Source organism: Lonchura striata, chromosome Z (genome assembly GCF_046129695.1).
Source record: "Lonchura striata isolate bLonStr1 chromosome Z, bLonStr1.mat, whole genome shotgun sequence".
NCBI classification, from domain to species: domain Eukaryota; kingdom Metazoa; phylum Chordata; class Aves; order Passeriformes; family Estrildidae; genus Lonchura; species Lonchura striata.
In genome coordinates, this window is record NC_134642.1 from 33,927,856 (window position 1) to 33,944,939 (window position 17,084).

At 37.3% G+C, this 17,084-nt stretch overlaps 1 protein-coding gene across 2 annotated transcripts in view; it reads right to left on the bottom strand.

The window, feature by feature from the left end:
- Positions 1 to 1,242: 1,242 nt before the first annotated feature.
- PARP8 (poly(ADP-ribose) polymerase family member 8) overlaps positions 1,243 to 17,084 on the bottom strand; it is a 120,662-nt gene continuing 104,820 nt past the window's right edge. For both annotated transcript variants that reach the window (XM_021553888.2, XM_021553889.2), the window contains 4 exons: positions 15,918 to 15,997; positions 14,942 to 15,011; positions 11,527 to 11,611; positions 1,243 to 10,920 (listed from right to left, as the gene is read on the bottom strand). In XM_021553888.2, coding sequence (XP_021409563.1) covers positions 10,818 to 10,920; positions 11,527 to 11,611; positions 14,942 to 15,011; positions 15,918 to 15,997 — 338 coding nt within the window. In that variant the 3' untranslated portion in view covers positions 1,243 to 10,817. The remainder of the gene's footprint in view (positions 10,921 to 11,526; positions 11,612 to 14,941; positions 15,012 to 15,917; positions 15,998 to 17,084) is intronic.

A 17,084-nucleotide genomic window follows, 5' to 3' on the forward strand; every position in this document is an offset into this window, starting at 1 on the left:
AAACCTCAAGCCCAACATTCCTCTTCAAAATATCTAACTACTATAGCCTGATTTTCATCAAGTGATCACATTATGTTGATTAATCACTGCAGGAAATGAGTACCTCAATTCAGGTTTTATGCAGACCAGCAAGAGGGTGCAAGGAAGTCTGCATTGTATATTGCTACTATACCTTTCAAGTTTTTATGACCCTCAAGAGGAATGAGGCATTCATAATGTAGGGGGAAAATAAAAATCATAGAGAGCACCATAAATCTAAGGGACTAACTTGTGGAAATCACATCCTTAAACTGACATAGCTGTGATTAACCAGCAATGGCTTTTACAGTTAGAAAAGTTTTTGGATATAGTTATTTGCCAAGAGAAAGTTTCTGGTGGAGAGGGAAAAAAAAAAAAAAAAAAAAAAAAAAAAAAAAAAAGAAGAAAAATAATAATAAAAAAGAGCAAGTACAAGTATTTAATCAAATCCTTGTTCTGGGGCTTGTGCAACAGAATATATTGAACAAGTCTCACACCTCAAGAAGCTTTGTTCTGATTCTGTTCTGATCAGAGAGAATTAATCTTCCAGTAGATGCTTGCTCACATTTTTTCATAAAACCACCCACCTACAGGATTCAGTACTCTCTGTTTCGCAGAGCACTGAAATAAATCGTTGTTCATAACTAGGTTCTACTTGCTTAGCTTTCTTAGCAAGTCTAGACAATCTCTGTGTATATGAAACAACGGTGCCCACTTTCTTGTATTCAAAGACCTACTTGGCAACAATAATTGATGTATATTTTCTCTGACTAGATATATATATCTATATACATATAGATATATATATCTAGTCAGAGAAAATATACATCAATTATTGTGAATTCTGAAGTGTATGTAGAGGCCTGAATGCTGTGGAATCCCTTTTACTTATGCTGTAGGAATAATGCTACAAATCAAAATAATAGTACCCTTCATCCATTTTGCATTTGCTTTTGTCACAGGAAACTGTACAAAGTAAAAAGCAAGCACAATAGTGCCCAATGAAATGTAACCTTCCACCGAGGAATACCTTTGTCGCTTTGAGCAAAGATCTTGATCCAGACAAATAAACTGACCAGATGGCTGTGCCTATACATGAAAAATGAATAGGTTCAAGAATGTTGACGCGCATGAAAGGCAACAGTTCAACTCAAAAAACTTCTACAGTGACCTCTTGTGCTATTTTACCCTACATGAACCCCCACAAAATTTCCAGTCAGCAGGGACCATGAACCACATCTTTATTTTAACTTTGTTTCTTTCTTGGCATTCATGCATAGTAGAGTTGGCAGGAACAGATATGAATAGAGATTCACAGAGCAGATAATGTAAAGAAACAGTTTACACAAAGTAACATAATTTACAGACAACAGAATTTGATACAAATAGTAAGAATTTTTAGCTTTATCTAATGGATCAATGATACCCTAAAAGCCAAAATCAAGATCAGTCCTCATTGGGACCAATTCATAAATTGTACTACACCAAGAATCTGCTGCCCAGGCCACTGAGACACCACTTACAAGGACAAAAGTAAAATTTTCATAATAAGTCTCATGCACACACCATTAAGTCTTTCAATCCCCTTAAGAAAAGATTTGTTCAAGTAAAAACTCAAGACTCGAGGTTTACAAACATTAAAAAAATCTCCATGGAAAGGAAGCAAATGCCTATGGTAGTTTATTAATGAAAATAACTATTTCAAAAAAATCTATGAAAATTGTTCAAGCAGATTCTCTTAGGAGATCAATAACACTCTTTAAAGTAATTGAACCTTTCCTCATAAAAAGATGGGAAAAGAACAATCTGTGAAGGAAAGACCAGCAGTTAAATTTAAACTCTGTTTAAAGACAGAGCCATAAATACAAAGGTAGGGAGTATTTTGAACTTACGCTGCCAAATTTGCTTAGATGAAAGAAAATGACAGGAAATAGTATTTATAAAACTCTTTAGCTTTTAACAGCATCCTTTTTGGCACACCTATCTGGCCACACTTTCTTGTTTTCATGTGTAAGTTAGTAGTTTGTACACATGCTTTTTGTATTGATGGACTGTAATTTCAATACTTTTTTTACTTTTCGTGTCATTGCATATTTTTGCATTTTAACTGAAATATACTCAGTTTGTACTTTAATGCTCAGACCTGATGCTTTTCTAAAGGCTAACTCTGTGAGCAGTATGAGTAACAGGAAAGAGATCTTCAATTAATCAAAAATTCAGCTCACATTAGCACAGATATACAGAATATGAAGTGATTGAACAACATAACAAACAGTAAAATCAACTCCCCAACAAGTCCTCTAATTTGTTTTGTAACTTTTTGGTAGTGTAAAAGACCACTGGAGACTTAAAAAAAGGAGAGATCTTAACAAAAATATAAATCAACTTTCAGAGAGACAGAAGTGCCACCTCTCAGTTTTAGCAAGGTATTTAGCAATCACCCAAAAACCTTTGTAACCAGGACATAAAAAGGAGACATGCAACTGAAAAAAAAAAAGCTGCCAAGTTCCAAAGCATAAAGTATCAGCAGGAATCTGAAATGAGACTGGTGCTAGAAGATCTTGAGATTTCTGATACTCATGTACTATTGATTAGAATGGCAAGCATGAAATCAAGGACAATAAAAAGCCAAAGAGTGGCATAATACAATTTCAAATATATGGAATACTGAATGAAGCACAACATACCAGCTATGTGATAATGCACACAGAGGAAGAGTGACTGTAACCCCCACAGGCAAAAATTTAAAGGCCTCTAGCAAAACATGTCTTTGACAAAATGTCAGCGAGTCAGATCTACCAACACATATCTCATTAGGATAGTTAAAACCAGTTTGTAATACACCATTTGTCAGAAGTGTTGTAAACAGTGATAGTGTGATCTTTAGTTTTAAGTCAAAAGTTCTGTTTCAACTTATGTTCCTATAAATATATGCAAATTTTTAAATATATACTTACACATTTTCACCTACATACATTCAAATTACATTTATACCTATTCCAATTAGTTTAGCCTCTGATTTCACTCATCTTTGAAGCTCTTTACACTGAATAAACTTTGGTAGATGTTTATGAAGAGAAACACACCCAAACTCCAAGCTATTGTCTAGGAGAGATGGAAAGATCAGGAGAGATTAAGGATTTTTTTTAAACAATCAGCAAAATTGTTTTTTCAGCAGCTCACGGGAAGAACAGTCTGATCAGACTTGAAAGGACAGCAAGGACAGTATCAGCCACCTATTCCCTTTCTGGAATATATTACCTGTACAGACTCCATTAGAATAGGTATAAAATATGAGACTGGCTCCAAGGAACTGTCAGCTAATTGAGATATTCCTCCTTCTGCCTGAGATCTCTAAGAAAGTTCCTAACTAGTGCTGTAAGTAAACCTGCTACGTGCAAGTACAATGGGACATGCCCCAGACTTGCTACTAGACTAAACTATCCAGCTACAGGACAGCAGGTTGAATAAAACTACTCTTTTTTTACCTTTTCATTTCTCCTAAACAATGGAAAGCTTTCTCCTTAAAAGTTATGAATTAGAATTGCTTTGCTGATGATAAGCTCTGGCTTTTGTTGAGCAAACCATACACCAGGAGTTCCTGTATTTTGTTGCAGACACAATCCCTGGAGACTTGTGCTGTTCTTGCTTCTGCAGCAGTCACTGTTCCTGCTGCTAGTGTAATTCCCACAGCTTCAGCATCTTGCAAAATGCCAGTTTTCTGGAACTGGCTGGAATCCAATAGCTGACGCCTTGATATGGGTTTGCTACAAACAATGCTGATGCTAGAAGGGTCTTATGCCCTGTTCAGAGTCTTCACATTCTGTGTGTTGAATTATACTTCTCTCCCTTAACTGTGAATGGAAAATGTTTGCTCAGCCTGAGGGATCAACAATGCTGTCTAACAAAAATGCCAATTTAATACTTTTCCCCAAGTGCTGTTCCTTTTTTTTCATCTGTTTTGACACTAGGTTTTTGCAAGGCACTGAGCCCTTTGCTCCATTCCTTAAGTTTCCTTCTCTTAAAGTGTTTGCACTGTGCTGAGAGCTGGGGCACCGAAAAGTTGCAGCCCTCAGCTACTACTGGCTTCATTCATTTGATGCAGCTATATTTAAGTTACCTTACAGTATTTCAGGAGGACAAATCCCTCTTGGAGGGGGCCAAGGCTGTGACCTCTGTGCAAAATTACTTATTTCAATCTTCACTGCACACCAATTTCAAAAATGAGAAGTTGGTCAAGTGTGTAAACACATCTTAGTAAAAAAAGTATATCCATTTTTGCAATGGTGATATTTTCTTAGAAGATACTCTGCTATTCCACCTGTTAAAAATACAATGTGTGCACTTGAAAGTAGCTCTTATTCATTGCAATAATTTTTTTACTGCTGCCAATTACTGTTTGGATTGCGAATCTCTTGGGTCCCGCATGGAACCTTTCAACAGGTGAATACAGTGTACCAAAGACCTTCTCAGCAGAAAACTTAATATTGGTACATATTGAGAGAACATGTGATGTAGCTACTTGGAAATGAAGTAAGTTAAACCAAAGCAAATATAAATTCTGACCCTCCTGCTCTCTGTGGGTACCAATTCTAGAGAGGTCTGAGACTTCCCCACTGACTCAGCTCTTTTGTGAGTTTGGAAGTCACTGCTTCCAAATTCAAGACCTCCAAAATTTGGAATATCTCTTCCATTACAGAAATCAAGCTCTAGCCTCTACACTTAAATGAAAGGCAAATTATCAGTCATTTAGAGTAGCAATGATGTATCTTTTTGTCTCTCTGACAGTCATATTTGTGCAATACACTTCACAGCAGCCAAAATAATAGTAAGTACCACTTTGACTCTGCAATCTGCAATCAAAAAATAATGAATTTAACAAACAAAAGGTAAAACTTTCAAAAGTTGCAAGCTACATCCACCCATATAATTAAAATGAGCTCACAGGCAGTGAAAAAAACAGTACACTCACTGAATTAATAACCAGTCCCACGAACGTCTGCATATTTTATGAGTTGCAGATGTGTATTTATACTTTAAACACAGCCACATTAAAGTATGACACGGTTTGTCATATATCTGCTGTGTTTTCATGACAAAAACAGCTCTACAAAAAAAGAGAACTTATTTAAAAGCAATTATAAAAAGCATCTTGAGACATCTTTATGCATTTTATGATACTGTACATGCAAAATAATGCTTTTATTATAGTTGGGTAACCCATTCAGATACACACAGCAAGAAAAGCTGGTTTTACTGTCCATCTAAGTGTTTTTAAAAAAGATCACTGCAAAAAAAATTTACTTCAAAAACATGTGTAAAAGCATGGCATAACTTTTAGATGTCACTGAGATTAGCAAAAGTCAAGAAACTGCTTCAGATGCAGTTTAATTCTTAGATGGCTGTTTTAACTTTGAACAGAGTTCTCAAAATAGTGCCCAAATGCCCAGTGCTTGTTGAACAAATTCTGATTTATTGAAGGTAAACATTTACATTGGCTACAATGCTATAGCTGGTACAAAGCTGAATAAAAGAGGCTTAAATAGCAATAGAAAGCAAGTGCAGTAAAAAGTGAATAGAGAAAATATTTGGCCTTAGTGATCTTCTGGCAGTATTTACATTATCTCCATTTTGTTAAATATTTGAGTAACTCTAAGGCACCATAGGCTAAATAGCAGGCTGCAGTATGATTTTGTGCACAGAATTTAATAAATTTATCTGGAGAAAAAAGGCTAGGGAGTTAAAAAGAAACATTGGCATATTTTATGTTTATATAAAGGAGGGTCTGTTTGTTAAAGTTCAAAGATACAATACATACTGGGTAAGTTCAAAAATTATTTTTAGAACATTAAATCAAATGTCTATGTATAAGGAATATTTTTACTGACTTTTTGATAAATGATTAATGCAATCTTCTCAACAGGTTTTTAACACAGTAGATAGGTTCATCTAAAAACTAATTTTTTTTTCCCTTTACAAAAGCCTTATGCCTAGTACATACACAAAATCCCCACGTAAAGTGTAATGGGCAGTAATTTACATTGTAGCTATTCTGTGACTGAAACTTAGCAGGAGCATGCAATCAAAATGCAATGGAACAGCAGTTCAAGCTGTCTTATTCCTTCGGCTCTTGTCAGTGGCTGTTGCTGCAGCAGGTGAGCAGGAGTACAACACTGACATGCCAGGACAGACAGAGGAGGTCAGTGCTTTCAGACCTGCTTCCAAACACAGATCGGGAAATCCAAACTCCTGGCGACATCCTTGTGCATTTCACACAGAACAGTGCACACAGAATGACGCTCTGCTTGGAGCAAACTTTCCCGTTTTAATTTATCCCCTTTTATTTATCCCCTTTTATTTATCCCCTTCTGAAGCATGTGTCACTCCACTCCTGAGTGGAATTTATTTAAGGAATAAATTCATCTGACTGGACTCAAGATCCTTTCTGAACAACCTCAGGTGCTTCACAGAACTGCTCTACAAGCAACAGACCTTGCTCGGTTTACTCAACAGACTCATCCATCACCTTGAGGTGGTGTTTGTAATGAAGAAATTGCACAGACACCAAATTAACACCTGAATTTTGCAAATAAAACACCATCGGATGCTGTGTGCCACACGAGAGAAGTGAAAGGGTGGCCAGGACCATTCCAGCTGCAGCAGCACTGCCAGCAGAGGCTGCATGGTGAGTCATGGCTCATATTCTTATATCCCATTTTCATTTCCCAGAGCCAAGAAAAAAATCTGTCTAAATTAGTATAATTCTTAAGTAACTAGATACTACTTTTGCATTTGCTAAGGGTTTGGTCCTTCTAAACCACAAATCTCATAATTCAGTTGTTCCCTTTTGGCTTTTTTTTCTACTTTTCATTTATCCTTGTAGGAATTATGCTAATTGTTTTCACAGTAGCAAGTGATTTGTAAGCAAAGTTTAATATATCTATGCATGAAGTCTTAATCTTGAGTGACTTTATATTTGTATTAACAAAGGAAAAATCTTAGCATAATTCATAAGATGCATTTTTAGTATCAACAGCTATTATGTTAAAATCATTCAGCTTCATTAAGGGTTTTTTCAAGGGCTGTACGGAAAAAAATTCAAGCCTAAAAATTCCAGTGTCATTGACTAGCTCCTGTAAAACATTAACCAAAATATTACACAACCTGGTCACTTTATGGTAAGTAATAGGAAGCTAAAGATTCAGGTTATCAAAACAGTGTAGCACTGTTGAAGAAAACAGGGCCATGTTGATTTGTATCACACAAGATAGCTCAAATTGCTTACTTTAGACCTTGAATGCTAAATACTTGCCTGAATCTCAAAGAAGATTCAAAAGCATCTTTCTGGATTCCTTTCACAATGTTTAAGATACTCAGCAGTATAAATAGAGCAATTCATAATTAGGATGCAACATTAAACACTAATGCAAATTTTTGTCAAACCTTTCCACCAGGAGGAGGGCTTGCATTTTGTTGTAGGACATAGCAAAAAGAAAGTTATTTACCAATAACTCCCTTGGTTGCTCCATACTGCGTATGGCAACAGCAATGACTTCATGGGAATTTCTACCAACAGAGATAGCAGAGCCTGGGGCTCTACTTGTTTTGATTAAAAACCATCTTTGGAAAGCCTGAATCTTTTACAGCAGCAGTTACAATGATTGGTCCATCACTAATATGTGTGCATGACAATCAAGGAAGGAAAATGCAAGGGCTTTGCGCATAACACAGGGTCTTGGTCAAATGACCCTAGGATTTTTATTTTTCATCCCTTGGAATCCATGTTAATTTAAGTTATTTGCAAGTGTTTGGCAACATGGCAACTTCCACCTTTGCAAAAATACATAAAGGACAAATCCTTCAAAAAAAAATCTTATCCTTAGGCTCTTTCATTTCAGTTTTTGGTGACAAAAGTCTTTGTTTCAGCTTTGACATTTCCCATATGAGTAACAGATGCCAAATGAACATTCCTCCTTCCCCTCATCTTTTGAAAACAATGAGAACTAATACTTTGCTAAATGATCTGTTAAATGATCTGTTGTTAAAAGATTCAAATTTACCTGCAAGTAATACAAAGCATTGGAAATTTCTCATTTATATACTGGCTAAAGAAAAATGTGACTGAGTTACTAGTCAAAGAATTTTTTTCTAGTTCAATTGCAGTTTATGTGTGATAACAGGCTTGTGTCTCTGCACTGTAGCCTAGCAATAACTTTTCAAGTGGCCCTCTTGCCCTGGGAATGGTGCAGCCCCACACTGCCATGAGCTGTGAATCCCCATGCTGCAGCTTGGTTCTGCCAGTCCCTTTTCCTGCCATGCACCATGTGGGACCCGAGCTGCTAATGCCATCTTACCCCTTCAGAACTACTTTTCACCCTGAAAGGTTTTGCCCTCTTCCACTGGTTTGTAACCCCTGTGCGGGTCACATTCTACCTTTTACTACTGCTCACCATCCTTCTCCCCGCTTAAGTTAGTCACCTCGATGCTCTCTGAGACAGGCTCAACAGCAAGGCCTCCATACAACTTGGAGTCCTGCTTTCCCTCACACTATCCCTTACTGTGGCTCATCCATTTAAAACAAACCTCTGAGCAGTCTTAAAATTTGGCAGCTATGTATTTTTCTCTTCCTTCTCCTGGGGTTGTACTTACGATGGCACCATGCATGACCAGTGTCACAACCCCACAATGCCAACAGAGGTCAATTCATAAGCTACAATTCATACTCCTTTCTTCAAGAGTTTAATTTCAGACCCCATTTCCCTCAATAAGCTTGAGGGAACAGGGAAGATGACTGTTTACTTGGCTCCTCCAGTTCACTCGTGGTAATCTCTCTTTTCTCCTGTTTGTTTTTTGGGTTTTTTTTTTTTGGAAGAGGCATCCCAGAGTGGTGGACTATCAGCCCAGCAAATAAGCATAGAACATCTTTGTGGACTTGCTTCCGAGTTTCCTTTTGTTAGACAAAACAGTGATTGAGACACATATCGCAGGACCATTACAGAGAGATGGCCATGCCATGGTTTCAGCTCCACTTCTGAATTAATGTTGACTTTTTGCAGTCACACAACCTGTGGCAGTCCTTATATAGATAGACAAATTTCAGGAAACCTCTCTGTTTCAAGAAGTTAACCTGTGTCCCAACATGAGAGACAACAATTAGAGTAGTGCTTCTCTAATTTAGAGGTCCACCAAATGAAGGTGCAAGTCAATAGAACTAACAGCAAAATGGGGATATGCACACGTAGAATTTGCTTTATAAGTCTGAATATGAACCCAAAAAATTAACACTAAAGCAAATAACTGTAGAATGCTAAACTACAGGTATGCTAAATAATGTAGAATGCTAAATCCAAGTATATGCTCCTAGGCCAATACCATTATTAACTTGTAGGGCACTTCAACTGCAGTAAGTAATACAGGAGTGTAGCATGAACTAGAAAGAAGGAATAATCCATTACAGCAGACCTAATTCAGTTCTGTTTAAAAGAAACAAACACACCTGTGCTCTGTTGTGCTGTTATTTGGTGCTTTAGTATCTTTATTATGAAAGTAACATAAGAGACGTTTCAGTCTATTTTTGCTTTCTGAGGTGGCTTGTAATAGTTGCACAGATGGGTAAGTTCAACTGCTCTCCATATTCAAGAGTGTGATTGATGCTTCAGGATAGCCACCATGAGGGCTGCCAAGGGCATTCATCAGGGCACAGGGTATGCTTTTTGTCTTGGAGACTGGACCCTTCTCTATCTGTGTAGCCATCCTACTCTTACTGTTGGAAAAAACAGCAGTTAATTTAAAAGACAGAGATATTTAAATTGATTTCTTATCACTTAGAAATTAATTAAAACTATTTTACCAAGACAAAATCAGTAGAATTTTGCATTTGTATATATTTTCTGATGCACCAACAATCAACTAAACCATGTAAAAGCCTTAACTCAGCACATACTTTAAAATATGTGGATAAATTTAATCACAGAGCAATTTCACTGAAGTTAAGATGCAAACATTAAAAAACCTTCATTGATCTAATGAAACTGTAAAATCTAGTATATAAAAAAGAAAATTCTAAAAAGAAAATTAACAATTTTAGGTTTTCCAGGTGTTTCCTAGGCTTGTATAATTAAAAAATGCAACTGAGCTGCATAATGGGTGAGACAGTGTTCCAGAAAAGATAAAGAAAGCTGAACATATACCATCACATTCATTTTGCTTTGTTGCACCCAGTAAATAAAAAATGCATTGTTGTTTTCACCTTTGAGTCTAAATACTAACGGCATTTGCGTAAAATAAAAATAATTAAAGATAGCTGCAGGTAGCCAATCTCTTCAATTTTACATATTCCAGACAACTTTTTATTGTGTTTTAATATGAGAATATTTTACTTATTGCAAAGTATCCTGCACAATACAGGTGCTCCGCTATAAAATCTTCTCTCTTACTTGCAATTCAGTCATTCTAAATTTAAAATACCAGTATACAGTACTAAAACTTCCAATTGAAGTTTAGTATAAAAATATCAGCACAAAAATCCTTTATAATGTCTGTTTATTGTGAGCAACCCAAATGCCTGTTTAATTATTAATTTTGTATAATAATAGACTTTGCACCCCTACAGTTACTAATTGATACCATCTCAGGTATTTTGATGAGATACGAAATACTAAGTAAGAAAACAGTAAGTATTCAAATGGTTAATTTGCTTAGTGTAGTAATAATAAATTAGTTTTTTGCATTTTCTTCAGTTCAAAATCCAGCTTTGAGACTGAGGAAGGCTTCACATCAATTAAATTAGAGTGGTCCTTTTAACCAGTAGCAGTTTGATTGCCAATGACTCGAAGAATCTCTTTATGAATGTTTGGTTCCTGTGTATTTATACTTGTATCACCCACTTGACCATCTTCATAACTAAAAAAAAAAAAAAAAAAAAGGTTCAGAAAATAATATCAAATTAGTGTTTTATTAATCTGCATAAAAATATAAAAAAACTCTTGTTCTCTAAGTGCTTGTTCCATATGTTCATACGTTTCTACTGAAGTGCTCTGCTGTGCTGCACCTTTACATGCACATCCTAAACTCTGGAGATTGGGAGACGGTAAGGCTGCCATTGTCACTGCTAGGACCCAAATGGGACAAACGTTAGATGAAAGGGGCAAATGCTCACAGCAGACACAGGGAGCCTTTAATGAATTCCTCAGCTTAAATACACACAGCCAAACAGAAATTATGCTTCACAATACGTGGACAGACTTAATATAACATGAAGTAATGCTGTTGAATAGGAAAAATCATGAACTCTCTGTCCATTTGTATTAAAGACATGTACTAAACATTTGACACAAGCTTATCCATACATTTCTAGCACAAGTAAGTACAGTAAAAGATAAAAAATGAAGGACTACTCAACAGAATTAGGAAGAAATGTCTTTTATCTACATTAATTACAAATATTGGAGGGAACATAAGAAAAAGCTCTAGTATGAAGCTGAATGTTAAGAGAAGCTTTGTACTCACACAAAGAAAAATCTTGTACACACATGATCCGTGTTGGGAACTACCCATATCTCCCCATGTTTGTGCAGATCAGGTGAGGTTATCACTATCAGAGAAAGAACAAATTTCATAGTGATGAAAACATGCCTGGAAAACACTGCTCTAAAAGATTTTGGCCTTTATACATTTTAAATAGTCTTCTGAGAATGTGTAGCTTTCCTCCATGTGTCTGTGCTGTAGTGTAGATTTTGACTTGACTGCTAGTACAAAAAGGGAGATGAACTTGGTTCTTGTTTCTAAAATATACTTTTCCAAAAATACAGATGTTTGATGTATGGGAGCAAGTTGCTAAATTGAATGAAAGCTTAAAAATGGATTTATTAAAAACTGAATTTAAAAAGCTATAGGGCTGTTAAAGAGGGTCTGAGACCCTCAGCACTTGGAACAGATAATTGTGTTTAGTGATGGCTCACCCAAAACCAAGTTGCTTAAGACAAAGCCCAAAACTGCTATATGTGGGCTGTGCAATACTACCAAATATTTAAAACAAGTAGTAATTACGACTCAAGAGGTTCAAAAAGCTTGCCAAAACTAAATCGATGTATTTGGCAATAGGTTGTTTACCAGCAGAATGAGGACAACACAGGAAAGAAAGCTTTTTATTACTAACTAGAAGCCATAACGTCAATCTACATTTGAAGATATCTAAATGCATTTGAAGAGCATCCTTCTGGGCAAGTTTTTGAGCTGTGGGATGAGCAGGTTCATGGTGTGGTAGGTGAAGAACTGACTAAGGGACTGAACCCAAAGGGCTGTAGTGGATGGGACAACATCTGGTTGGTGACTGGTCACACCAGTGGTTGTTCCTCAGGGTTCCATTCCAGGGCCAGTTCTGTGTATTTATCCACCATCTGGATGCACCACTAACAGGTTTGCTGATGATCCAGACTGGGAGGTGCTGTGGATTCTCTTGAGGGACAAGAAGCCTTTGCAGAGGGATCTAAATAGATTGGAGCACTGAGCAATCATAAATGGGGTGAAATTTGTCAAGTCCCAGGTGGATTCTGCACCTGGGAAGGAGTAACACCAGGTGCAGGGATGAAGTGGGAGAGGAGTGGCTCAGGGTGGGTCAGCAGTGCCCAGGCAGTCCCGAGGACAAACCCCATCTCAACAAACCCCATTCCAGAGCACCGAGCACAGCCCGGAGAGGGGATGGTCCTCCTGGGCTCAGCCTTGGGGTGGCCTCACCTGGGGCCTGCTGGGCCCTGCAGGTGGAGAAGGATAGGAAGGTCCTTCCGTGCATCCTGGGGAGGGAAACAGCTGGTGGGAGGGCTGGAAAGAATGTCCAGGAGACTAATGGAAGAATTTGGCTGGTCTGGTTTGGAGAAAAGGAGGATGAGGGGGTAACCTCACCACTCTGCAGCTTCCTGAGGAGGGGAAGGGCACAGGGAGGTGCTGAACACCTCTCCCTGGTATTCAGTGACAGGATGTGTGGGAACGATTCAACGCTGTGCTGGAGGAGGTTTAGACTGGACATTTCAAAGCATTTCTTTACTGAGAGGGTGGCATGCTGGGTTGGACTGGGGTAGAGTTAATTCTCTTCCCAGTGACTGGCAGGGGACAGTGTCTGGACTTGCTGAACACAGTGCTGACAGTATAGACATGTTTTTGTTATTGCTCACACAGAGCCAGCCAAGGCCTTTTCTGATTCTCATACTGCCACGCTCCAATAAAGCTGGGGATTCATGGGAGGCTGGGAGGAGACACAGCCAGGAGAGATGACACAAACTGACCAAAGAGATATTCCAGACGATGTGGCATCATGCTCATATAAAGTGAGGGAAAGAAGGAGTAAAGGGGATTTATGGCGTTGGTCTTAAATAACCCCTACATGTGATGGGACTGGGCTCTCCTGAAGATGGCTGAACAGCTCTGTTGGAAGCAGTGAAGTAATTTCTGGTTTTGTTTTGCTTGCGTGCAGGTTTTTTGCTTTCCCTATTAACCTGTCTTTATTTCAACCCACGAGCTTTTGGGCTTCTACTGTTTGGACTCTCTTCCCAGCCCTGATGGGTGAAAGTTAGTGAGTGGCAGCGTGGGGCTTGGGTGGTGGTTGGGGCTGAACCACAATAGCTGGTCAAACTCTGGCTTCCTACAGACTGGTTGGTGTGCCCAACCTGTCAGTGTTTAAGAGGCATTTAAACAATGCTTTTAATGACATGCCATGACGTTTGGGCAGCTCTGAATTGGTCAGGATTGGACTTGGGTGACAGCTGTCAGGCACTGAAATGGCCTGGTTTATTTTATTCTAACACTAACATTACTGCATGCATATTCATTTTGATACTATTTCTTTCATGAACTGCAAATTTTAACAAACGTTTCTTGCAACTGATTTTACATAAACTATTCATTAATAGTTTATAATAATCCCTTAAACCACCTTCTTACACAAAGAAATGAATATGAAAGCTGCAAAATGTATCTTACCAAATATTTAAAATTCTCTCTTATAAAGTTGTAATCCATTAATAAGTGCAAGGAAAGAACAACATAGATGAAAAAGTCCTTTTGAAAGATGTAATTTACATTTAAAAAATCAGGCATTAAAGGCCAAGTAATTAAGTTTTGTTCCTTGTGGAAGTTTTAGAACTAAATTTCTGTATTCTGTACAGTTCAAATTGCATTTTCATGTTGAATGACACATCCTTACTTATGTACAGCTGAAAGATTCTACTTTGAAATAATACATTTTCCACATTCTGTCTTAATTTTCGCTTTTTAACAAACAAATGCTCCAAATTATGGGCAAATTGGGTTAATATAATTTCTAAGACTAGCTCCTAACACAGGCGCACTTCTTAGTCAAATGTCACAATTTGTTCTCAAAACCTGCTGAGGTTTCAGTAGTTATTAAGAGAATAGCCAATTCTTTCAAGAGTGACTGTACTCAAGCATTAGATTTTAACTTCCTAAAATTTCTGAAGCAAACAAGAACATACTGGTTGCCAGATGATCAATATACTTGTTTGAACAGTAAAAAATTATTTGGAAATTCTACATGAAAGGTGTTTTTTCCTGGCTTTCATGTGTTTAAATCATTTGTCAAGAGCTTGCAAGAAGTCAGTGCTTCAAATAAAGGACATGACTTTGGTTTTCTTGATGGCTTAGGAGGAGGATCACATTTGAAACACAGACCAGATGATCAGCCACTACATGTATATGATATCCCATGACAATTCAGCATTTACTACAGGTTCCATTTGAAGAGGGGATATGTTCTCACTGATGCATAAAGGTCAGCTGTTGAGCAGGTACTCCTACATCCACCAGTAGTTTCTTACCTAAACAACCAACTAAAGCTCCCACTGATTTGCACCCTGTAATCTGTGCATCCTGTGGCCATGACTAAACAGCTTCACAAGGGCTTTCAGCTTACCTTCACATAAGGCTATGCATTTTAAGTTACGGCTTTGCAAAAATTGTGACTGCTGTCCTTTCTTCTGTGACTGAGATGTAAGAAATGAGAAAATAGAATTAGTGCAGTAAAACAGAGACAAAAAGCAACAGAGCAGACAGCTGCTATTTTCAGTGATTTATTAATGAACAAAGATAAGGGCATTTCTAAAATGTCTCTATTTTATTTCTAAATGTAATAGAATTTTTAGAAAAGCCCTATTACTTATTTGCATTACTGTAGGAGATATGTTAACTCCTTTATCCAGAAAAATAATATCCAAAAGTCTCTCATTATTACAAAACTAAAAATATTATCAGAAATATCAGTGTTACTGATAAACAAATTGATATCAGACAAAAAAAAAGGGAAAAAAAAGGTAAATTTAGTCACTAATTCTCTGGTCACTACCTTTATACTTTATTTGCCTTCCTACTTCTGACAGCTTCTACTGGGACATGCCAATCTACCTTCAAAGCCAGATTATTCTGTAATCTCTATGTGCTAATCATGGAGACACATCTAACAGTTTCTTGAAATTTAGCTCTATGCACAGATGCTGTGAGTTTGCTTTAGATATAGCAGAATTGTAATAGTTCAACATGTAAAATTTGTGAAAAATAAAAAATTACTTGCTATAAATTACACACTGCTCATTTCCCAGCAATAGCCATTCTCAATTTGTTTTGCATCAGTGTTCTTGAAGTCTAAAACTCAGAGGGGTTGCTAGGGGCCATAATGAAACCTGTATTTAATTTTCATCTTCTGCTTAGAAAAGAATGGCACAAGATCTGCAATATGCTCCATACATTTTTACTAGAGCAGTCTCTGAAGTTGTTGACTTCGTTCAATGCAGTAACGCTGGTAAGTTGCACAAAGGAAATATTACCTCTCTTTCAGCTACTGAATTCCCAGTAATAAGTCCCACACATCTTCCAGAGATGGCTGATATCCATACCTGTGATGTATTACTGCCCTTACTGCCTGAAGCTGGTTCATCTTTAGCTGACACCTTCTGCTGCTGCTTCTTGTTCATCCCTAGGAATATTAAAATTATGTAAGAACCCTGGCCTATAAATACCATAAAAAGCAGAGTTAAGTATGAGAATGGAAGAGTTAGCACAGTGAGAATCACAGTCTTCTGCATGGCACTCAAAAAGGTAGTTAACTCTGTTACAGAATATCACAATATAAATCCTGTAAATTATAGATACCTCTGCATGTATTCCAAAGACTTTAGCAAAGTTAAGCTAGCATTAAGTAGGTGCAAAAGCAGATAAACCTGAGCCTAAGTGCTACTGAATTCAGATCAGGAATATTCTTATGTGGTGGCTTAACAGGCTTGTAGGTCAGTATGTCCTCAATCCACTTGACCATATTCAGGCTGAAATAGAACGTCTGATTTACTGTGAATGGGAAGGCAAAAATCATGAGAGAAAGAACTTTAGATATTCATCTTTAGCCCTTTATGGAATTTTATTAGAAGTCTAAATAATTTGTATGAGTAGGAGATTTAAGTTTTGAAATCTACCTTGGTTTGATCTCCTTATCTACACATAAAATATTATTTGATCCAGTTCCATGAAACTGAAACATATACATTTGTGCCTTAGATTTCATTCATATCCCTCATATTGGTTTAAATTAAATTCCTGTTTTGCATGATACTATGAGCTTCCTTGAGTTTCCAACATCCTGTATTTCAAAGAATCATGGAATGGTTTGTGTTGGAAGGGACCTAAAGATCATCTCGCTCCAACCCCTCTGCTATGAGTAAGGACACCTTCCTCTAGACCTGGCTGCTTTGAGTCCCATCTAACCTCATCTTGAACACTTCCAATTATTTGGCACTTGGTAAATACAACTGAATTAAGGGGAAGTTTAACTCTTTGAAGGAACGGAATGTGTAGGACTCCTGCATGGTTTTTGTTGGCAACAAGGATTTACACACTTCAGTGGAACACAAGCCTCCTTTCTGGAGGAAACAGGATGGAAGAGGCCAAGACAGGCAGAGAGAGGAGCAATAACACACTGAAGTTGACAAAGCAGTATTGTCCAAAAAGAAAGACATTTTGTTAGATAAGGATACTTCAACCACCAGATTTAGTGAGACCTAAGAAGCCTT